Source organism: Panulirus ornatus, chromosome 37, assembly GCF_036320965.1.
Source record: "Panulirus ornatus isolate Po-2019 chromosome 37, ASM3632096v1, whole genome shotgun sequence".
NCBI lineage: Eukaryota > Metazoa > Arthropoda > Malacostraca > Decapoda > Palinuridae > Panulirus > Panulirus ornatus.
The window spans coordinates 20,386,602-20,410,865 of NC_092260.1; the positions used below are offsets into that span (position 1 = coordinate 20,386,602).

At 44.0% G+C, this 24,264-nt stretch overlaps 1 protein-coding gene across 6 annotated transcripts in view; it reads left to right on the forward strand.

Moving 5' to 3' along the window:
* The window catches only part of LOC139760563 (kin of IRRE-like protein 1), a 422,115-nt gene that overhangs the window by 208,485 nt on the left and 189,366 nt on the right, over positions 1-24,264 (forward strand). For all 6 annotated transcript variants that reach the window (XM_071683908.1, XM_071683912.1, XM_071683910.1 and 3 more), the window contains one exon: positions 7,341-7,546. In XM_071683908.1, coding sequence (XP_071540009.1) covers positions 7,341-7,546 — 206 coding nt within the window. The remainder of the gene's footprint in view (positions 1-7,340; positions 7,547-24,264) is intronic.

Sequence of the window (24,264 nt, forward strand, 5' to 3'; positions counted from 1 at the left end):
TCAAAGATGAATGACTGAGGTTAAAGAGGGGAATGAAGATGATAGCCACTGTAAAAATGAAGACACTACCTAGAGAATGAAAAGGGAATAAAGGAAATAGAATCGGTATGGTCGTTAGGGTTAGCAGAAGAAGAGAACTGATGTACACGACTAGAAAAGAAACTGGAAAGGGAGAACGTGTGCAGGCACGACGATGGAAAGGGTAACGAGAAAGAGGTTTGGAAGGGATGACAAAAGAAAGAGCAAGAAGGATGCAATGGTTGGTCTGTTCGAGGCCCATGTCATGTAATCCAAGGGCCATTTTCCTTGAGCTTATTTCCTCGCTTTGACAGCAGGACGCCCCGGGGCCTTTTATTGGAGCGGCCACATATCCCCTTCCCACCGCCTCCCTGCCCATGTGGCCCTCTTTACAGCCGCTTTGTTTGACGTCTTCCTTCATAAGCTGGGCCTTAAAGGTGGCACCAACTTCCGTCGGCCAACGGGTCCTGAACAGGCGGAAAAGGAATACAAAAAAGAGATGTATCATTCCTCGCTAAATACACGTCTGTCAGTTGACACCACCAGGTCACTGTGGCTTTTGCAAATTGGTATGAAGGTCACGGGCTGGCCATAGAGCGACTTCCAGACACACGAGAGGAAGAGGAACGAAAGAAATAGAAATTCTCGTAGGGTTAGCCACGTCTTTGTTACTGCCCCCGGTGTTGGTACTCGAGGGTAAAACGGAACTCCGCGTGTCAGCCTTTCGAATTCTTGAGACGAAGCAGCAAACGGGTCTCCCGGGATGTCTCATATCTCGTAGAATTAACCATTTGTATGTCGGACGATTTCCTGATTGATCTGATAAACGTGATTTTTTTTGGAAGCTGAACGTTCCAGGATTTTGACAAAAGGCACCCGAAGATTTTCTATATTTGGTTTTGGCACAGTAGAATATATATATATATATATATATATATATATATATATATATATATATATATATATATATATATATATATATATATCGAACGATTTCTTCATTTTGCTATTCTCCTGGAAGCGAGTGACTGAGCAACAGCTATTGGTATGCGCCGGACGAGCCAGGAACTTGTAGTTAAGACCTTGACCAACAGAACCTCTGGAGGAATGCACGACTCGGTGTGCCTCTGTTGTAGGCAGGGAGACTCCTGTGGTTCAGGAGCGGATGGTAGGTGTAGGAGCCTGGAACACCCGCTTCCCACTTCACCATCAACCTTCCGTTATCGTTCTCTACCCTGACCGATGATGAAAATAGATAGTCTGACTTGAAAATAGATAGTCTTAGTTGGAGGAAGTTTAGACCATAAAGATTAAAGCAGAAATGCCTTTTTTTTTCTCTTTGGCATTATGATAAATGTCGTAAATGCTGACGTAATTGAACAGGAACCACACTTTCTTTTCGCAGGAATTTACTATCGACTTTTTCATTGCCATCTATGGTATTTTCCAAATATCTTTGTCATTACAGCGATATTTTGTGTGTGTGTGTGTGGATGGGGGGGGGGGGGGGGGGGCCTCGTATATCCTCGTTCAGTTCGATATTAATACTCCATCGTCTTATTTCAAAGATTTTCCACCATTATCTGATATATCTTGAGTGTGAATGTTTCTAACTTTCCATCCGGATAACAGGATTTTTCTATAAAGGAGAAAATAAAAGAAATCGTCGATAAAATGGAACATTTCCTGTGAGATATTGCCCTTAGTACGAAATTTATGTTGTAATATTCAAATGATTCACGGTTGGGAATCATGTCCCATAATTTTGCTAGCTTGCCGAGGAGCTGGCTGGGTGAAATGGGGACAGGGAAGGGGAGAGGATTTCGGGGTGTAGTGAGCGGAGGAGGAGGAGGTGGGGAGGGAGAGAATTAACGAGGGAAGTGAGATAGGGAGAAGCAGTTGTCAGTAGAGAGAGGGAGGGTGGGTGAAGGACACTGAGGGTTGAGGGAATTGAGGAGAGGAAGGGGCTACGTTCTGTGGTGGGAGGAGTGAGAAGTTTAGAGGGACCTGAAGGAAAAAAAAAAAGAGAGGAAATCGTCTGTGTTAATCGGATCCTTTGATTTCGCTAGACTCGTGCCGCCGTACTGATCACACACCCGTCGACCCTTCAGTCATTCGATCCTCATCCAGGCCCGTCGACCCTTCAGTCATTCGACCACATCCAGGCCCGTCGACCCTTCAGTCATTCGACCACATCCAGGCCCGTCGATCCTTCAGTCATTCGACCTCAGCCGAGCCCCTGTAATGTGAAACACCATCGGGGAAAGTTAGGATCGGTGGGAGTACATCCGAAGCTCCCCCATGAGAGAACTTTCTGTACTGGTTCTTTACGCGGCTGGAGAACTGAGCACCTGGGATTCTGTGGATTCGCGTTCACACTGAGTCGACCTGAAGCGACTGGAATGGTGTTTCGAACGTGGCTGTTTCACACAGCCTCGTCGAAGGCCTTCCAGCTACCCCCTCCCCCAAAAGGAGAGCGGTCTCGAAGGTACAACCGACGCTTGCTTTCATCAGTCGTACTCCTGCTGTAGAGGAATACACTTGGCACAGAGAGCAGGCCTGAGCTTCTCCCCGGGTGTTATACTGGACCGTAGCTCAAATCTAAACTCCCTACACACCCACGCACACACACACACACACACACACACACACAGTATCTCTACTGGGGAGGGGAGGTGGGTTATCATTCCGTTGATCAGCCGCCAATTATCAACGCCACGCAGACGCAAACACCCAAAAACACCCTCCGAAACCATCCCATTCTCAGAACAAACGCACAACGAGCGAGCATCATCACATCCCCACCACGCACAAGATAACTCTACCACTGCACATGACCCCCACCCACCCACACACACACACACACTGAATATTTCATAACGTAACACCAGTGGAATTTTAAAACACAGTCACACTGTAAACAACACACACATAACTTTCATCCAGGAAAAACAGAATTACATCAAGATCCACCCACACTCCTCTCTCCCTCTACACAACCCTGATGTATGACAGCAAGAGGAGGAGGAGGAGGAGGACCGACAGCACTTGTACATTACAACATCCTATTCACAGACTTGGCTCAGTGTAATCTATGTTTTTTATTCGCCTGTTTATCTTATGCTCATTAAGCCTCAGGTAAAGATATGTCTTGTTGTAAAATGTGTAGCGATTTCTTGCCACATCGGAAAACAAGACATGCATCTGTTCGTACCCTTGTTGAAGATTATGGATGTACTTTTGAAGAACATATTAAGTACATGAAACCAGATAGGTTTGTAGTATCACCATGTAAGACATACGGGATATGTCCATAGACAGAAGATGAAAATGAAATAAACGAGAAAGAGAGATTTTATCCGTGTCCTTTATATATGTGTCCGGTCATGTATTGAACTACGGAATAAGAAATAAATCTTTGAAAATATGTCTGTACGTACGTTACCATCATCGAGATTGGCACTCCACCCAGCCTCCTCTCAGTTAGACTAGTTTTCCCTCCAGATATGACATCGCAAGATAGGATCGTCTTTCCTCCATTTCATCTCCGACACACTGGACCTAAACCGTATAGCTGAGGCTGCCACCTGCACCCCACGGCTTTGTCCAGAGCCGTGGAAACATAAAGCTGCCCCTTCTGTCCTGATAGATAAAGAGCTGAAGCCATATGCAACACAGGTTTCCCAAAATCCGAGTTACCTTTCGTGAAAGAGTGTGGCACATGCGCCACAGTTGGGAGGGTAAACCATGTGTGTGTGTGTGTGTGTGTGTGTTTCCTCAGTCTGCACTCTACTCCTCCTCATCTTTAATTGAGAAGTAACTGCCAGGTTATGTCTTTGAGAGAGAATAACCATAATCTCCTAAGATCGGGACTTTGCTCGCAAGAGAGGAAGTTATAAGTCCACACTTATATTAAGTATAACACACTTTATCACTTTACAGTGTCTTTCACCCGTCGATCCCGTCAGCAGAAAGGAGATCATAGTCTCCAATGCCCACAGACTTGGGCTATCTTCACGGACCAAAACGAGAGCTTTGACAACATCTCTTCCGACTCCTGGTCCAAAGAATCCGTGGCAAACTGCTCACAGCTCCGGACTCAAAATGGCTCAGCCTGGTTCTGAATGGCTCCTGGCAACGGGTGACTGGCTCTCCCTGGACTTCGATGCGTCTGTTCGGCCACACGTGAGCTTACATATAAGTGGCCAATCAGGCCGAGACACATCAGCCTAAGTCATAAGACTCTGCTCGGTTATTCAGACAGTGGAGACTCTCTACCTGGGTACTTACACCGAGGTTACTGCTGGAATTCACCAAGGGTTTTGTCGGCTATTTGGCGAGTCGCGTTTACTCTTGACTCACGTAAATGAGGATCCTTTTCAAGGCGCCCCACATCAGTCTCTCCATGGCAGTGCGAGTGACCAGCCAGAAACCAGGAATTTACTAGATTGTACCGAAGGGGAAAACCGGTTTGGTTAGTTTATATACGACTTGAGTAAACTTGAGCCTTGAGATGTATGTGTATTACCTACGAAATGCTACCGGATTGGCCTGATGATATCACACTGTTTGGGCTATCGAGAAATGAACTACCGTTGCAGGAAATGTTTGCTGCGTTCACAAATGGAGATTCCATGTTCGACTGGGGTGGTGGTGGTGGAGGTTGGCAGAAACTGATTTCGTGGTCAGGCCTGGTCGGTCACTTTCCGATACAATTGTTATGAGCTTTTTTTTTTTTTTACCTCTTCTTGCTTATAACTTTGTTACGAGCCCGAAAGAATATTATATATATATATATATATATATATATATATATATATATATATATATATATATGTATAATGCAAACGAAATTCCAGAATGTTAATTTCATGGAAAAGTTGGTGCAGGATATTATTTCCCTGATGTTGATGTCTGAATTTGGGGAGGTTTAGGGAAGGATGAAGTCAAGAATATGAATGAATAAAGGCAAGGTTGTCATATAAGATTCAACAGTGCAAGAAGGACAGGTCATTCGGGGGAGTGAATTTGAATGAAGATTTAAAGTGGAGTGTTTTAGATGCCTGGGAGTGGACATGGCGGTGAATGGAACCACGGGAGCGGAAGAGTCATAGAATGGGCGAGGGTGGTCAAAGGTTATGGGAGCATTGAGGAATGTATGGAAGGGGAGGTTCGTTATCTGGGAGGGTGAAAATGGGTGTGTTTGAAAGGCATAGTAGTGCCAACGATGTTGTATGGATGCGAGGCATAGGACTAGATGAGGATATGCGAGGGAGGGTGCATGTGACTGAAATGAAATGTTTGTTGATATGTGAAGTGGTAGAGAGGTGTGGTAATAAGAAGAGTGTGACTGAGAGGGCTGAAGAGAGTGTTCTGACATGGTTTGGACATAAGGAGAAAATTGTAAGGAGAGATTGACGAAGATGTATATGTCTGAAATGGAAGGGACAAGGAGAAGGTGGAGACCAAATTCGAGATGGAAGGATGGATTGAAAAGGCCACATATGTACCCTTTAGAATATGCTGCACAGTATTTTTTTTCTTTTTTTTTTGTCAAAATAACTAATTTACGGTCGAAGATTCTGAATATTTCTTTCACTGTGATCGTGTTGGATCGAAGCTAATCTCCAACGGTGTCTCCCTCTCCCATATGGGAACGATTGCAGAACCTTCCCCCATTCAACCGTAGGGCGCTCACCCGCTCATGAACTGAAAAAAGATGGGACCCAGCACCAAGCCTGAGGAACTCTCAGTATCCAATTCATTTCGAATGTGTTCTCTTCGAACTGCTGTTGGTGACTTCATGTATTTGTGGGAAGGCTCTTAGTCAGTGGCATAATGATACTCGACCATTACCACTCTACTATACTGCCAGGCGCTGCCAGGAACATCGACCAGTGCCCTGAGAGTACTTGACACCTCCACACCAGCACAATCCATTCGATCAACAGTATCACAACTATCAACTCAACCGGTATTCCACAAAATCGATTGATTCTACTACGTGAAACGTGTCGTCGAAAAAGAGCTACCACAAGTGTCAATCACTGGCAACCCTCCTTATTCGACCAAGAACCCACATATGATTCGATCCGTCACCAAAAACTGTCTCCCATTGTCACCCGTCTCGCCACACAGACGACCACTGCCAAGACCGACATTTAACGCTGATGGAACTATTTGCTCCAGAAGCTAATTTCCCTCCGAGTTAATTTCAGGGAGAGCGCCGCAGCTTAGGTTGAACGATGATGTAATGGCACCATTTGGTACCGGGAGCCACTTGTATCCCTAGCGACGCGTCCACTGAATGAGGACAGTGACGCTGTTAACAACTTAGCTGGGGAGAGTGTTTCCGTCTCCCCGCGTGAGTCGTCTAGAGCATATGAATGCCAAAGACGAAAAGTCTTATCAGACTGGGTTACTGAAGGATGCAGGCCGTACTGGAAACACTTTTTGTGAAGTTATGAATGTGATTCTTTCATGTTTTATGTTGGTGGAATGAAGTCTGTCCATACACAATTTAGTTACGATTAACAAAAAAGTTTAATGTTGGATTATCATGAAGTAAACCTCTGGATGTATTACAAGCTTTGCGACGCGTTACACAGTGTTGGTATATGTTACGTCAAATCAGACAAGCCACAGATCACACAATGGAGCAATCAACCACGAAGCTACAGCCCAGATTCAACAGGCCACCGCCCATGCATCTGTGATCCGCCGGAGACGAGCAGAGCCACTGTACATGCTGCTAACACCCGAGACCAAACACGCCTCAAACCGCATTGTCCAGAGTTCAGCCAAGCAAGCCACAAGCCCCGCGACTGCTACCAAGGTTTAAGCAGGTCACAAGCCAAACGCAGTTACTTGCCACATTCAAGCATGCCTAAGACCACACAGCTGTAACCTTGTCGACAAGCAAGCCACTGACCACGCAGCTATGACCTAGTGGGATAAGTCATCGAACACACAACAGTGCAGCCTTCCGAAATCCTGGGGAGAATGAGGTGGGACACTGAAAACATAAGAACTCACTAAGGAACTTTATGGTGTGAATCTCTCGTGCTCATCTTTAAGGACTTCATTTTCTTATATATTGTTTTGTGTATATGATGTTTGTCCCATTATTGAGAAGGCTAATGCATAGGATTAGGATGCAGAAATACGAAATTAGCCATGTTCTCAAATTTCCTCCTCAGTGAATGTAATTCATAATGTTATTCTCTAAAAAAAAGACTTTTTGTTTTACATGACATGATATGCAGTTGGTAAAGACCCGTAACAACCCCTAACCTCAAGAACCTCTTCTCTCTCTCCTGCAGGGTCGACCTTCGTGGCCGACGGATATCCCAAGCCAAACATCAGCCACTATCGGTGCTCAAGAACAGGTCCAAATTTGACCTGCGGAGTGGCAAGTCTGGCCTCTACTTGAAGACTGTGTGGAGCTCTGACGACGGCCTGTATCGCTGCCGGGTGGACTTCAAGAAGTCTCCGACAAGGAACTCGAGGATCTACCTCACCGTCATTGGTAAGTGGCTTCGTCTTCTGCTAGCGATTGTCGTTAGAGCCTTTGACGTTCGAGAGGAGAAGCTGAAGGTTTAGTATAGTCATAAGGGGGTGTCAGACAGTGTTGTGGCTTGTGTCGTTCAGGTGTCATAAGCGGTAAGGAATTCTCTGGATCGGATGATATTGTCACGTTGCAGACCAACGCCAAGTTGCGACCCTGCTGTAGAAACTGATGTTCAATGAGCTGCGACGAAGCTGATCCTGATCCCTAACTTCTTGATGACATAATGACGTTTAGATTACTATATGCGTTGCTGATGCCTTTGTACACTGACAGCCATGAGTGTAGAGCACTATACTCTCCCTGGGTAGAATGTTTGACCCTCGAGGGCGTCCCTTTCAACTTGAGTCAGTGACTCAGAAAAGAACTTACGGTTTTCCTTCTCTTACCTTCTTCCCTTCCCCCTCCCCCCACAACCCTCCATCTGTCACCCTCCCTCTCTCCCTTCCTAACCTCCTCCCCCCCCCCCCCCCGACCCTCTGTCCCTTTCCCTCCCTCCCTCACTCTCTCCCTTCCCCCTACCCACTTCGAGTGTTGCCATAACGCAAGTTTAACGATGGGGTCCTTGTCGTAAAATGGATCTTTCACTTGATATTACTAATTATCATTTTATACTCCTCGTCCAGTTATGAGCTCCACTGTAGTCATAAATCGTGTTTATGGCCGTATCATGTACAAAGAGACGATGCACATAAGATAGACATTCACTCCAGTGATAAAGGGAGAGAGAGAGAGAGAGAGAGAGAGAGAGAGAGAGAGAGAGAGAGAGAGAGAGAGAGAGAGAGAGAGAGGCATGGTACATATGAACAATGCACTGTCATGTTCTTCCACACTGTGAGAAAAAAGTCAAGTTGATCTTAGGTATCGTGAGAGAGAGAGAGAGAGAGAGAGAGAGAGAGAGAGAGAGAGAGAGAGAGAGAGAGAGAGAGAGAGAGAGGTGAAAAAAAGCAACGCAATGACGGCTTTACAGTCTTTTAGTGAATTTGTAAATTAGAATAGAAATTTGAAAGTAGCATTACTTTTTATGGACATTTAATGATTATGTGGCCATTACAGTGTACAGCACCAGTGCTGCCATCATTAAGACAGAAGTAAAGAGTGGGATAATGTGTGCCGCTGGCAGTGGTCCTGTTAATGGTAGTGAAGATGATGGTAATCATGGTAGTTGCAGCGAGGATTGTGGTCGTCATGTCGTTAGAGTTATTACTATGGCAGTCCTGGAATGGTGGACGTGGTGGTGGTGTTGCTTCTGGTTGCTGTGGTGGACGTGGTGGTGGTGTTGCTTCTGGTTGCTGTGGTGGACGTGGTGATGGTGATGCTTCTGGTTGCTGTGGTGGACGTGGTGATGGTGATGCTTCTGGTTGCTGTGGTGGACGTGGTGGTGGTGTTGCTTCTGGTTGCTGTGGTGGACGTGGTGGTGGTGTTGCTTCTGGTTGCTGTGGTGGACGTGTTGGTGATGGGTCTGGTTGCTGTGGTGGACATGGCTGTACCTCTTGCAGTTACGTATACTATATATATATGGCTATGGTACTACTTACCTTTTGCAGTTATGATATGAATGGCTATGGTACTACTTACCATATGTCTACAAGTCATGGTAGAGTTATGGGAACCTAAAAGCCATGATTTTGTAGGTCACTGTTGAGGACTGGGTGTCATGTTATGAATTATGGCTGGGATGATAACATTCTAGTAGATATTTTGGACTATGCTATATATACGGTGAGGAAAGTATACCTGTGGTGGAGTTCTTAGGATTTGTATTGTTCTTGTGGTTACAGAGTAAGTAGGTTTTACGCTACATCCTGGCTGCAGAGAGGATCTATCTCTTGATTACCCCAGAATATCTTTTTAAGAAAGGGTCTTAGTATTACTTCAAGGCCTATTTTTCAAGGGCCTCTGCAGCCCCAAGCTGCATGACACTCAGTAGCTGGATGGACTTCTTCCTCACCACATTAACCAGTGCAAGGCAGGTGTGATGGGAGTTCATATCCCTTCGCCACATTCACCAGCGTGAGGCGGGTTAACTCTAACCTTTCCCAATGTATCTATAAAGACAAGCAGTTGTATATCGTTGCCAGAACTTAATGCCGCGATGGAAGTGTGTATAGTGTTTATCACGCCTTTTTAAGAGACTGTTAAATAGACCGACAGAGAAGTAGACACCATATTATCACGCCTTTTTAAGAAACTGTTAAATAGACCGACAGAGAAGTAGACACCATAGCTCTCTCTCTCTCTCTCTCTCTCTCTCTCTCTCTCTCTCTCTCTCTCTCTCTCTCTCTCTCTCTCTCCCTCTCTCTCTCTCTCCCTCTCTCTCTCTCTCTCTCTCTCTCTCTCTCTCTCTCTCTCTCTCTCTCTCTCTCTCTCTCTTTTCCCCATCCGTGCCGAACACACGTACTCGCCATTACGCCAAGACAGTGAAGAACACTTCATTGCCTTATCAACACTGGACCACTTCACAACGTCCAACAGTCGCTCCCACTTACAAAGTGTACCGGTTTTATATCTGGTGTACCGGATGTACATGCCAAGTGTACCGGACATATCTGGTGTACCGAAGGTACCGAGTGTACCGGTGTAAAGGATGTTAAAAGAAATCGGTTTAAACAAAAAGAAAACAAGAATAATAATTAACAATATTCCAATCAGGAAAAATCGGTCAGCATCTGTCACTCTGTTTTTCTTTTTTTTTTTCATACGTCGGCTTGAGTCAGTTCACACAGCGTCTTCCTAAGCAATTAGTACTTCATTTATTTGTATTTGGCGGGTTAAAGTAACCCAATTAATCGTCAGCGAATAATGATAATCCCTTTGTTATAGTTTAATCTGTTTTGATTAGTCAGGTTTCCATCAGTATAGTTAGCCAGGTTTTCATCACTATAGTTAGCCAGATTATCCTTAGTATAGTTAACCTGGTTATCGTTAGTATAGTTAGCAAGATTATCTTTTAGTAGTTTCAACCAGGTTTTCGTCAGTATAGTAGACCAGGTTTTCGTCAGTATAGTAGGCCAGGTTTTCGCCAGTAAAGTAGGCCAGGTTTTCGTCAGTAAAGTAGGCCAGGTTTTCGTCAGTAAAGTAGGCCAGGTTTTCGTCAGTAAAGTAGGCCAGGTTTTCGTCAGTATAGTAGGCCATGTTTTCGTCAGTAGAGTCAGCCATGTTTTCGTCAGTAGAGTCAGCCAGTGTCACTCATATTGGCATCACAACTGCCCTCGGCAGAGGTTTACCAAACACCCTCACCGTCGTCTTCGTCAGAGCAGCCCCAAGACCTGAGCCAAGAGGAGGGTGACGCTTCTCTTGATTACCCAAGAGACAACCATATGAGGGAGGGAGGGAAGGGGAAAAGAGAGTTCCCTTTCCATTACTGATGATGATGATGATGATAGCCTAATCATACTTATCATGAATTAAAGAGCTTCTCTTCATTACCTTATGGAATTACCTGCCTCTCTCCCAGCCGCAAGGCCCGTTAGGAGATGATGAAGCTTTTTGATTTCACATTGAGTAAAAATGTTCTGGTGTGTGTGTGTGTGTGTGTGTGTGTGTGTGTGTGTGTGTGTGTGTGTGTGTGTGTGTGTGTGTGTGTGTGTAGGTGTGTAGGTGATCTATTTGTACTGTATGGGGAGGGAATTTTACGTTTGTAGGGCTCCCATCTCTTGAGGATTCTTTACTCCGGTACGATATCTTACATTGATGTATTAACCGTGTCCTCAAGTCATTTCATTCCGTTCATCCCCCACTCTTACACCATAAAAGTACTTCCTCACATCGTCTTGAACGAGTGTCTTGCTTAGTTTCTTGACATATCCTCTGGCTGTCCTGTGCCAAATTCTTTCGGAGAAGTGTTTACGGTCTATCGGAGAAGTGTTTACGGTCTACATTATCATGTTGGTTTAAAAAGTTAAAAGTTCTGATCAAGTCAACCCCGTCGCCTTTCTCTCTCTCTCTCTCTCTCTCTCTCTCTCTCTCTCTCTCTCTCTCTCTCTCTCTCTCTCTCTCTCTCTCTCTCTCTCTCTCTCTCTCTCTCATGATTGGAAAATTCAAGGCCTCTATAGCCTTTTCCAGTAACTCAGCACTCTAGATTGTCTTATCACCTTAGCAACCTTCCTATGCACCTTCTCTATTAACTCTTCCTACATGTTTGAAATGCAGCGAAATCGTGTATCGGATGCTCTTGTGTGTTTTGGTGGATATACCCACACACACACACACACACACACCACACACACACACACACACACACACACACACACATACCCACACAAGCACAAAACACTAAAGCCTGAAACAAAGCAGTTTCACTTTTAACTTTCCATCGCGTACAGATGTGTGTGCCTACCGAGCTTGATACAAGGGAGGTTGTCACTCTACGGTCTACGTTTTATCTGCAGTGGAAATATTTTCCATATTGCCAATAGACCCGTGACTGATGAACAATCAGGGAGCGAGAATAACATGCCCAGTTGAGGATGATCGGTTTGACTGAGTAATAGTTACTTTATTGACGGAAAAAAAAAAAAGAGAGAGAGGGGATAAAGCTGTGATGTTGATTGATCGACTCTTTTTTTTCTATGGAAAAGTAATTGTCTTTGTCTTTTTTTTTATATTAACTGAAAGATCGTTGTGATTATGATAGCCTCTTCTTATTCCAGGAGAACCGTAATCTGTAATGATGACTGACTGACCGTATTCGGTAGAGATGAATGAGTAATGTGACCCGAGTGACCTATTTTCGATGAAAGTGAGGTCGTGGTATGTGGAAGATGAAGATCATAGTGACGAATGTCAAATCCCTTTCTCTTGTGTGTGCCATTCCTTACAGTGATCGTGTGTGTGTGTGTGTGTGTGTATGTGTGTGTGTGTGTGTGTGTATGTGTGTGTGTGTGTGTGTGTGTGTGTGTGTCAGTGTATAAGTGCATTCAGATGGATATGTATAATATGAATGATATGTCTTTTAATGTTAGGTGGCTGATCATTCTTATTTTCGTATTTTGAAATTTCGAAATTTTTTTCAGGTGACTAGACATTACTACTAAAGTGCCATCTCGTGTTCAATTACCAGCTCTCTCGGGGATCTCAGTCTACGGTGATTTTATTAACATTTCTGTGGTGTGGATGTGTCATTCATAAATATTCGTAACAGCACACTTTGGAGTTCTTTTTTTCTTTATTGTCGATGATGAAAGAAAGGAAAATAGCTCTGAAAACGATCACAGGAGAGAGAGGTAATTGATGGAAAATTGGCAAGGAACGAATATTTGAAATCGTCAATAGGTGCGATATGATCTTCTTTTCTTTTTAAAAGCAGATATCAAAGCAGTATAGCTGTCGCAACACCAGTCGGGACGGTAGCCATGCGAGAGAAAATAGCGCCAGGGAAACGAATATCACTGTTTTAAAGCAAAATATAAAAGAAAAGAATAAAACAAAGTAAACTATCATGATGGTGTTTCATCCTGCGAGTCAAACAGATGAGAGGTACAGTGTCCAAGCGTGGAGAAATGATGTGATACTGGAGAAGGAGAGAGAGAGAGAGAGAGAGAGAGAGAGAGAGAGAGAGAGAGAGAGAGAGAGAGAGAGAGAGAGAGTCGGTCCAAAAGACGAAGGAAATCATGACAATTTAACCTACTGAGTACAACGAACGGGTCTCTCTCTGAGCACGACTGTACGACCTTAGGGTATGATGGCATAACATGACGTGATTCTTTGACCTGAACCCAACAGAAGAAATACGTCATCATAAGACCTAAGGTGTTCCTGATATAGTTTGTACTGTGACCTTAAAGTACGTTTTGGAATTTCAATGAAAACTCTCTCCATGAATCTCAAAGACTCGTGGAATAAAATATGAAACAAAATATGTGCATGGCAGTAAAAGTCATTATTTTTTTCTTTAAAGACAATCGAGAGAAAATCACCTCAGGAAATAACAAATGCAGGGGACAAAGTGTGATGAAGATGAAATGGAATGGAACGTGGCAAGAAGAAAGATGTGGATTGAAAAAAAAAAACAATATAGTTAAAAGAAAATGCGAAGAACATTTAAAAAAAGAATCCCCACTTTGATGAAAGCAAAACATGAGAGGATAGAAGAGAATGAACAAAATTGCACTTGGAGAGAGAGAGAGAGAGAGAGAGAGAGAGAGAGAGAGAGAGAGAGAGAGAGAGAGAGAGAGAGAGAAGGCATATGTACTGTAAATAAGACGGACGTACACACAAACGAGACGCCAGTGCAGTGGCAATAACATCACCACCTGAAACAGCAGCAGCGGCAGGAACGGCGTCAGCAATAACCAAGAAGCAGCTCTGGCAGCAGCTGTAGCAGCAGCAGCAGCAGCCTTCTGTTTATACCCTGAACCAGTGAAACCAAAACGACCCCATTTACCGAAACGCTAGACACAAGAACCTGCTAGACGACCTCAATAGTAATCACGGGGAAAATAGAAAAAGAAAAAAAGGAAAAGAAAGATGGGACACAAAAAGTCGAGACAGGATAACAGAAAACAGTGATAATCCGCATATCAGAGTAATATAAAGTAGAGAGAACAGATGCACGTGAAGACAGAAGAGAGAAGGGAAAAAGGATGAGGGAAAAAAGAGAGGAGAGGAGGAGGAGGAGGAGGAGGTGTTTCAGCAGCAGCAGCAGCAGCAGCAGTCCCTCTGGGGATGCGGGACAAGGAGTTTTGTATGTAGCTGTGGTTACCGGGAAAGCAAGGCAGCTCGTCGGGCGTTGAGAGGCGATCAATAGGGAGCCCCGAGTCTGTACCAGCAGCCAGTCCAGGGCCTGGACCGTCTCCTGCAAATGGGTGGATTTGGAAATTTGTGGCAATGCGAGAATATGGGGAGGTGGGAGGAGGAGGTGGAGGGACGTTTTCATGGGGGCCCGTCATTTGTTTTTGTTTTTGTTTTTTTCATCGATTACAAGGGGATGCCCCGCCTCCATGTTTAGTTTTGTGTTGGGGGAGGGAAAAATTTGCCATCATTACGGTCAGTTTTCCTTTGTGATGGTGGTAGTTAATGCATATTCTTCGCTTGGAACACTTAAGTCCTCTGAAATGATTTGGCTGATATAACGTTGTGATATCAGTAGGGCCAAGTGCATTTCCTTCATCTCTTGCGTTTCTGTTGTCTCATGATAGAACTTAGCAGGATTAAGCAGAATGAAAGCAACGGTTAGAATGATCAGTTTGATCGTTGTGATACCATGTTCCCTAAGTATGTCTTGTTGTGTGTGAGGTCCTGCTCGTCACGAACAAATGATAAATATGGGGTTCGAGGACATCTTGTTCTAGGCTGCCCAAGAAAAAGGTTGTGTGATAGTTTGATGACAGAACATAGAAAGTAGATTTTGGACATCTCTGCTAACTAAGTTATGAAATGATTAATAGATCGTAACATTTATTATGCGTACGTTAGACGGATAATGAGTACATGTCTGCTTAGCAGAACAGTGAGGTAGTTAAGCTCATATTTCATAAATGGTATGTATTATGTTACGAACTAATTTCCATGTTAGAAAATGTGCATATTTCTTTTGGCGTCCTTAACATAACAGCGTTTAGAAATGTTTTGTGTTCTTTAATTGTTTCTATGATATCTCATTTACTGCCATACTTTCTCCAGTGGTGCTTTATATCCTCCTCTCTCCGCTGGTGCCTCACTGTTACGGCACACAAATAGGACTTATATAAGACCTCTTTAACAGCTGAAGTGGAAACCTGTCCCATAAGGCTTCGATGTTCGGTTAAAGATGACTCATGAAGACTAAAGACTCGGTATCCAATGTCGGGGACTATAATGATGGTGTTCTTAATTATCTCCAGTACTGGGAGGGTGGATTCGGAGGAGGAGGAGGGTATGTATGGCTCCTTCTGCATCTGTGTTTCCACTCATCATTCACTCTGCAAGCGTCTACCATGCGCTTTCTGTAAGTCTGACACGCAGTTTCCATCCGTCTGTCACGCGCTTTCCATCCGTCTGTCACGCGGTTGCTATCCGTCTGTCACGCGTTTTCCATCCGTCTCTCGCGCGCTTTCGATCCATCTGTCACACACTTTCTATCCGTCTGTCACGCGTTTTCCATCCATCCGTTACTTCAAAACCTGACCGAAGGATTGACTAAACCTTTATAGGAATATTCTCGAAAAGAAAAAGGTCAGTCTCTTCTACTTTTCCTCCCTCAACCTAAAGACGAAGGAGAAAGAGTGATGGCCAAGTAGAGGGATTGGTTTATTACGGTGCCTCCCATTCATCCATTCCTGAGACATTCCCTCCTTCCGAAGTGAACGAGGAAACAGTGTGATCCAACATCATGAATATATATAACTGGGGCACGGAACATGCAGTGACTCCAACAAGTGCGTATCACTTTGTGCACACACACACACACACACACACACACACACACACACACACACACACAAAGAAATGACTCTCTCTCTCTCTCTCTCTCTCTCTCTCTCTCTCTCTCTCTCTCTCTCTCTCTCTCTCTCTCTCTCTCTCTCTCTCTCTCTCTCTCTCTCTCTTCTCTCAGTTTCCTCCTGATCACACACACACTGGGTAAGGTGCGCCCCGGGTCTACCTGATCTTCTTTCTACCCACTGTTCCTGAAAGCCCACCTGAGTGAGTGACCCTCTCCTCTTGTTTATCCGCGCGCTGCCATCGGCAGGCAAAATGTATAGATCTCTGCTCCCGCACGTTTTCCGTAATAAGTTACCTTGGTTTTTCGAGAATATTTTTTGCGTTAATTTTGTTTGTCTTCGTTTTTTTTTTCTATCATGCATATCTTGTTTTAAGTCTTCTGTGCAAGAAACATGGATTTATTGTATTCATAGGTTATCCTAGTCCTTTACAATATGTGTATCGCATTTTTGCCTTGTATGTATATCTTGAAAATGCTCTGACGAATATATATATATATATATATATATATATATATATATATATATATATATATATATATATATATATCCCTCTCTTTAGTATCAAATACACACTGGCTTTCGTTTAGCTTCCCTTTATACCGCCTTGTGTTGCTTTTGTTTTCCTCTGCAACTTTTTTGCAGCTTTGCTTTGTAGTCATTCCCTTTACAAACTTCGATCTTTTAATCGAATCGTTTTCAACTGTTGCCACATATCTGTGTCATTTCATCACGGGTGTCCACAAAGTGTTCTACATGGCCCATTAAAAGTCCTAAGTTAACTTTCCTCACATTTTACCCCGACAAGACTCGGTGATCTGTTGATGCGCGAATACATCTTTGCGTGGCATTTCCTTCCGTTCGTGTATAATATCCATCCTCCTGTGAACATCACACAGTCAACTCTTAGTTTGGCTTTCGAGTTCTGCATGTCACACATGGCTTGCGAAACACCCGCCTCGTTAGCGATGAGGGACGCGCACGTTAAGTAATCTGTAATCCCTCGCTTTATTTAGTGTGATGACCTTTACGAGGGAGCAAATTAATTCTATAGCAGCCTTTTGGTCCAGAGTTGGCCCAACTGGGATGCAACCCAGTGGCCCAGATTCCAAAGAGAAGGGGGGACTAAAGTGAGCGAATTACGAAGGGTTTCCGGTAGGCAGTTGTGCATTAGCAGGAGTTAACTAGTGGCCTCTAATTGACACCGAACTGACTGGCTGCTTGGAACTGTAAAAAGGGAAGAGTGGCACTCGAACTGACGCACGCCACCAAGTTTGCTGACTAATTAGAAGGAGAGAAGACACACTGGAAAAGAATCTCTGACGCTCTCTAGGAAGCTTTTTGAGGCGGCGAGAGAGAGAGAGAGAGAGAGAGAGAGAGAGAGAGAGAGAGAGAGAGAGAGAGAGAGAGAGAGAGAGAGAGAGAGAGAGAGATTGTTGCGGAAATTCTAGACTCCTTTGTGATTATCAGTTCTACTTTCGGGCCCGCATTACCATTACGGAAAGGTGCAAAGTTAACTTTTAATTGGTCCCTCGTCCAGTCAATGTCTTGGGAACTTACAGTCATACTCGAGAGGGTTGAAGAGGTTCGTGAAGAGAGAAAAAGGGGTATTTAGAGGCGAAGAAGCTTGCTAAGGTGTTCGTATGGATGATTAACCTGAATGAAAAGTAAGGATAATCTAGCATCATAATGAATTATAAGGAGCAATTAAGGAAGTGTTTAATGAACACAGGAACACACAGGAAGTACCGAATTGCGAGAATCGCCAGAAATTGGAAGCCAATTATCTACATCTAAGAAACCAGTTGGTAAACTAGAATGAAGTACATGGAAGAAGGTATGAGGCAATGATGGTGTGTAAGAAGTATTAGTAACTACAAAGTGTGACGAAAAGCAATAAGTAATAAAGTATTAAACAATAAGGAATTACTAGATGTAAAGTACTTCAAAAAAAAGTTTTTTTGGAGAGACAGTAAGTTAGCGGGAAAATTGATAATGGCTAGAAAAAAAAAGTTCAAAATACGACAGGAAGAACAAAACCGCAAAACAAAGAGGTGTGTGAAATATAAGGAAATGCCTTCAAAATTCCCGATAGGACTGGTAGACTGGTGACGTCCTGATAGGACTGGTAGACTGGTAACGTCCTGATAGGACTGGTAGACTGGTAACGTCCTGATAGGACTGGTAGACTGGTAACGTCCTGATAGGACTGGTAGACTGGTAACGTCCTGATAGGACTGGTAGACTGGTAACGTCCTGATAGGACTGGTAGACTAGTAAAGTTCTGATAGGACTGGTAATATCCTGGTAGGACTGGTAGACTGGTAATGTCTTGGTAGGACTGGTAGACTGGTAATGTCTTGGTAGGACTGGTAGACTGGTAATATCCTGGTAGGACTGATGGACTGGTTGTGAAACCAAAGTGAAACGACTGGCAAATAACAAGTCCTGATATTGACTAGCTAGATACATATCCCAAAAACAAACTGGTAAGGAAGATGACCAAAAATGAAAGTGAAGGTAACCTGAATAAAGTACACAATGGAATACTCTTAGGAAAGGAAGATGAAAATACCACCTCACATACGTAAAGAGAAATGCACGTGAGGAGAAACCAGATCCAACTTTCAAGATGCATGAGAAATAGTGATCATAATCAAAATGTAGGAGCTCGTGAGATAGAAAGAAGATAGATAAACTGTCATAAAAAGTGAAGAGAGATCAAAAGAGAATAGTTGAAATATCCTAAAAGTGCCAGAAACCAGGTCAGTGTACCTAAAATTGCTATTGTAATTGGCAACAAGCAGAACACTATCACAGCTTCGATATTTTTTGTTTTGTTTTTGGTATGACATATTCACATGGTAGTAATTACCACAAAAAGTACATAAATAACTTCCTAATTTGCAACAAATTTCATGTACCCGTTAACGTATTTTAACGGTATAATTACTACATCTGCAAAAAATTATCACATGTAAAAAGTTTCTGCTTAATAAAATGCTAATGTGAACGTCATCTACCTCATTAAAGTTTCAAAATTAAAAAGTGAATATTATGTTTAACTGATGTGTACGACATACACACATACACACACACACACACACACACGTGTATATATATATATATATATATATATATATATATATATATATATATATATATATATATATATATATATTTTTTTTCTTTTTCTTTCAAACTATTCGCCATTTCCCGCATTAGCGAGGTAGCGGTAAGAACAGAGGACTGGGCCTTTGAGGGAATACCCTCACCTGGCCCAATTCTCTGTTCCCTCTTTTGGAAAATTAAAAAAAAAACGAGAGGGGAGGATTTCCAGCCCCCCGCTCCCTCCCCTTTTAGTCGCCTTCTACGACACGCAGGGAATACGTGGGAAGTATTCTTTCTCCCCTATCCCCTATCCCCTATTGCCATGTTCTCGGTCTGGACAACGCTTACGCGTGGGTACGCCACGAGTGAAAAGTCACCTTATGTGGCGAGGTTGTACCTTCGTCAGTGGACGGAAAGGAGTAAAATTTCGTCTAAGAACGTCTCACTCCAAAGGGGTCCATCATGTCCCAGTCAAAGACCCGTAGCGTGTTTTACTCTGCTGAAGTTCTCGCAGGCACAGAAAGATTGTAAATTGAATTTCCGGTGTCGTTATCCATGTTTATTAATGATGTTCCGGTACGTCTCCACTTGTACCCCGAATCTTGAGCCAGTAAGTCATGCCACAGTGTGACGTAAGGTTGCAACGCAATGTATCAAGGAATGAATATAGTCAAGGACGAACGCAGATGTCATAGTGACAGTGAGTAGACGCACGAGGCGAGAATGCGTCCATAGTGGAGTGTGGAGACGTAGATTGGTTCCTTTTTGCCTGATGGTGACGTGGGATAGGGGTCAGCCGGGATGAAGGTGGTGTGGTAGGGGGTCTCTTTTCGTTGCAGGCCTCCAAGTATATGGTTCTTGTGGGTTATGCTCGTTGTGACGAGGGAGAGTTGTAGTATTCTGTCTGTAGTTTGTAGTTCAGTTTGATGACGAGTCTGGTGTCGTGGTTGTAGATGGCCTCTGTGACGCGTAGTCGTGTTTTAGTCTTTGCTCTACTTTATCATGTTCCTGTCGATTCAGAGATGTTTGGACGGCCTCGCATACGTTCCTTTACTAGTGCTTGTTTCTGCATACCCGTACCCACTCTCCTCTCTTTCTCTCTCACCTTATGGCTCTGGCGATCTTGTCACTCTCCGGCTCACTACGGCATCACCTCCACCGAAAGCCACATCTCAGCATCTCCACTACACCACCATCATCACCACCACCACTATCAACCTCACCACCACTGTAACCCCCTTACCACTTGAAACATATCTACCCCTGTGGTGTAGCGGTTAGCGTTTCTGACCGTGACGCATTCAGGGGCCGCTCAGGGTCGAGTGTAAAGGTTCAAATCCCAGTTGTGGCAGTCGGTCCACAGTCAACCCAACTGTTCATCCATGCCCAGGGGTTGGTTGATGAAATGGATACCTGGCTAAAACAAAAGCAAGAGAAGTCTCCCACGCTCACCATGACACTCAGACCCCCTCACTATCACGATCATCACCATCGTCTCGACCCAACACTTCCTCCTCCACCACGAACGCTACCACACTTACTACGATCTCCCTCCCTACCACACTTACTACGATCTCCCTCCCTACCACACTTACTACGATCTCCCTCCCTACCACACTTACTACGATCTCCCTCCCTACCACACTTACTACGATCTCCCTCCGTACCACACTTACTACGATCTCCCTCCCTACCACACTTACTACGATCTCCCTCCCTACCACTTCTTCTACCACCACTACCACCACCACCAACCCCCAGGAGATAACCTCGACACAGGGTGCCTCTCAGCCTCGCATTTATCGGTCTCTGGGAGAGCTGCGTGTTCTCAGCGAGTGTGTCTATCTCGCCCAGCCGCAAGTTATGTTAATGAGTTGCCCAGCAAACCTTTCGGAAGCTTCATCCTTGCCTTGTGGTTAGGTTCCAATCATAACTTATTGGTTAGTATTCCCCGACGCTGAATTTTCTATAAACACCAAATAGGGTTTAATATTGCATAATATCGTATGGATGACTCTTTTTTTTTTTTCCCCTACCAGTAATTCGAAAATTTTAAAGATTTTCTTTTTTTTTCTCTCCTGAAAAAAACCGTGTGGACAATAGTTGTATTCTCCAGTGCCTCGTTAGGCCTGTTTGGCTTGAATTGTAATTGGTTTCTATTGTATTGCTTCCACAGGGCAAGTGATTTATCACTGAATGTAATTCCAAACGTTTTATGAGATTTATTTTAATTTTTCACCAATGCGTCATTATTAGGCACAGTCAGAAGATTGAAATGCGAATATATCATTATCTTTGTGTGGAAAACGCTCATATTCACACACACACACACACACACACACACACACACACACACACACACACACACACACACACACACACACACTAGTAGTCAAAGAGATAAATGTAATTAGTCCCCCAAATGCCTCATAGACGTGTCATGGTTGCAAATATGGGGAATCAATATCTCATTCCACATGGCTTCCCTTCAAAACTATAATCTTACAATAAAGTGAACATACGACTCCATATGAGTTCGAAAACGCCAGTTTTTGGAGCGAGTCTAAAGAACACTTAATGTGATGACCTAGAATTTAGGATCGTGATTTCCTTCATTCGCCTAATTCGTGATGATTGATGCACAGTAATCATAAGGCTTGATGAATATTCTGGGCTGACAACCGTATTTTACCATTCAATAATGACAAGCGTTGATAGATGTTTAGGAAATCATTCTTGGCACAAGATTACTTCCGAACTTTTGAGGTCGGTTGTGGATATGCTAATGACTTTTTTTTTTGCACCTACACAGTTTACTTCAGTTTGTTTGACCGACATTGCACAGACAAATGACCAATCCTCATTCAAGGGCATCTCGGGTGAAAGGAAGAGGTTGAGCGAGAAAGAAATTAGAAGTTGATCAGGTCTTCGCAATGGGTTGTAGGCCTGAATCCTAAAGGAGGATATGTTGTATGGAGACGGGAAAGGTCAAAGAAAGGAGAATTCCACAGCTTAGGCGATCGAGGGAAGGAGTAGGAGGAAGAGGTGTATCTTAACGGCGAATCCTCAACTGGCCAGTCTAACACGTGAAGTTGTGGGAATATGATATATCTATATTGGATATAATGCCCCTCCCTTTGATATAGTCTGCTTGTGTCCTTCCCTCCTCCTATCCATCCATCCATCCATCCATCCATCCATCACCCTGAACTTCACCTGATACACCAATACTCTCCCCTCGTCCCATCGTATCTCTCTGCTTCTTTGTGTTCGCTCGCTCTATCCCCGAAGTTTCCCGGGCAAGTTGAACACAGCCGGAAGAAAGTCCTGGGCGACAGAAGTGGTTCTTTTGTGTACTCCCAGTAATTGGTTTAGGTGCAGGCGGGCTCAGTAAACCACTTAAAACTCTGGTTGTCAGCCTGGACTATTTGCGCGTGGCGACTTTGGAGAGATTTCCCCGTTGATTTAAATCACCTTTAGGATGGGTGGAGGGAGGAAGACAACGCGGCGTGCGTGCCCCGCGTCCGGAGTTCGGCTGCTGCCGTCTGAAATTCATGGGAAAGCCGAATTTGCAGCTGAGTTTTAATGGCCCGGGGCCTGATTTTCTTAAAAGGTTCAACAGCACCAGGGAGGAGGAAGCTAATATATGTTCGATACCTAAGACACGACTCGCATTAAAGTAAAATTATGAGGGTTTGTTGGTATAGATTTTGGCGTTAATGGGCGCGCGGGGATTGTTCGCTGATCACTAGCTTCCTCCCCAGCCAGGCTACACTGTTCATTTTCCAATCAGCTACCCGGGAGTGCTCATTAATTACACGCAGGCGAGCTCGCGGGCGAATACACGTCGACTACCTCTTTAAATAAACTTCGTACAGTTTTTTTTTTTTCTTTTTTCCTTTTTTTGGATGAAGAATAAGAACATTCTGGTTCTGAGACTGACTTTGAGAGAGCGTCTGGCGGGAAGTAAGTGGTGGTGAAGGCCGCATTAAATGCCTCGTAAGTATTGATGGACATACACGTATGTTTCAGCAGGCTAACCAGCGCCTCTGGTGTCTTAAGGGAGGCAGAGGATGCCACGTTCGAACGGAGGACCATAAGTGCGTTGTATTTAGAGTCAGTGGAAAGAAATGATTCGTTATCCCTCATACAAGAAGTTGGTTGAATGGCCCTCGTTGTTGTATACTAGAGTACGTTATGAGATGTAGAGTGCCAACTGGAGGCAATATAGTTCATCAGAGAGGCACTGTATTGCCAACTTTCCCCCCTTGTTTGGACAAGTAATAACCGGCTCATAAATCCGTTATTGTGACATTGATTCGTCTTGGGCAAAGACGCGGGTATGAACGTTACGATCATTTCTTCGCTTTTTCGTTTGAGCCTAAATACCATACGGTGTCTTTTTGATATCAGTGAATGGCTACTGAAGCAGACAATATATCAGTTATATCAGGCGGTAGAGGAGGGACATAACGCTAGTCTGTCGTGTTCAGTGTACTGGATATTCCCTAAGCGCACGCAAGGCGTACTGATAAAACTGATATTGAACAAAAGATTTTTTTTCTTCTCGGTAAGCAACGTCATTCATTTTGGCTTCTGGAATTGATGATTGTTAGGGTAAATCATCTCGTCTCTGACTGCTTGCGATTAAGGACAGTGATCACACGAGATGAATAACACTTCAAGATTATGAACGTTTAAGAGCTCGTCTTTCTCTCTTATCTCGACGCTCGGAAGATAGAACAAGAGCCGGGGCGATGGAGAGAGAAAGAGAGATACAAAAGAGGAACGACAAAGCACGTCTGTATTATTCCTCTTCGCCGTAACTTCCTCCTCGCCCGACCATCGTCTCGTAGATCATCGCCGAAGCATTCTAATGACAACATTTCCAGCTCGCATCCGAGGCCGAATCTCCGTTCCAGCCGCGGGAAGGAGGCCTTCTCTTGGATCCTTTTCCTCTCCTTAGTGTTTGGCCAGGAGGTGGGGGACTCGCTGGGGAATACTACAGGGGATGTAGGATGGAGTTCTTCTGCTAAATGAGAACTGTGTGTGTGTGTGTGTGTGTGTGTGTGTGTGTATGTGTGTGTGTGTGTGTGTGTGTGTGTGTAGGGGGTATCGTGGGATTGTGATAAGCGTCGGTGAGTGATG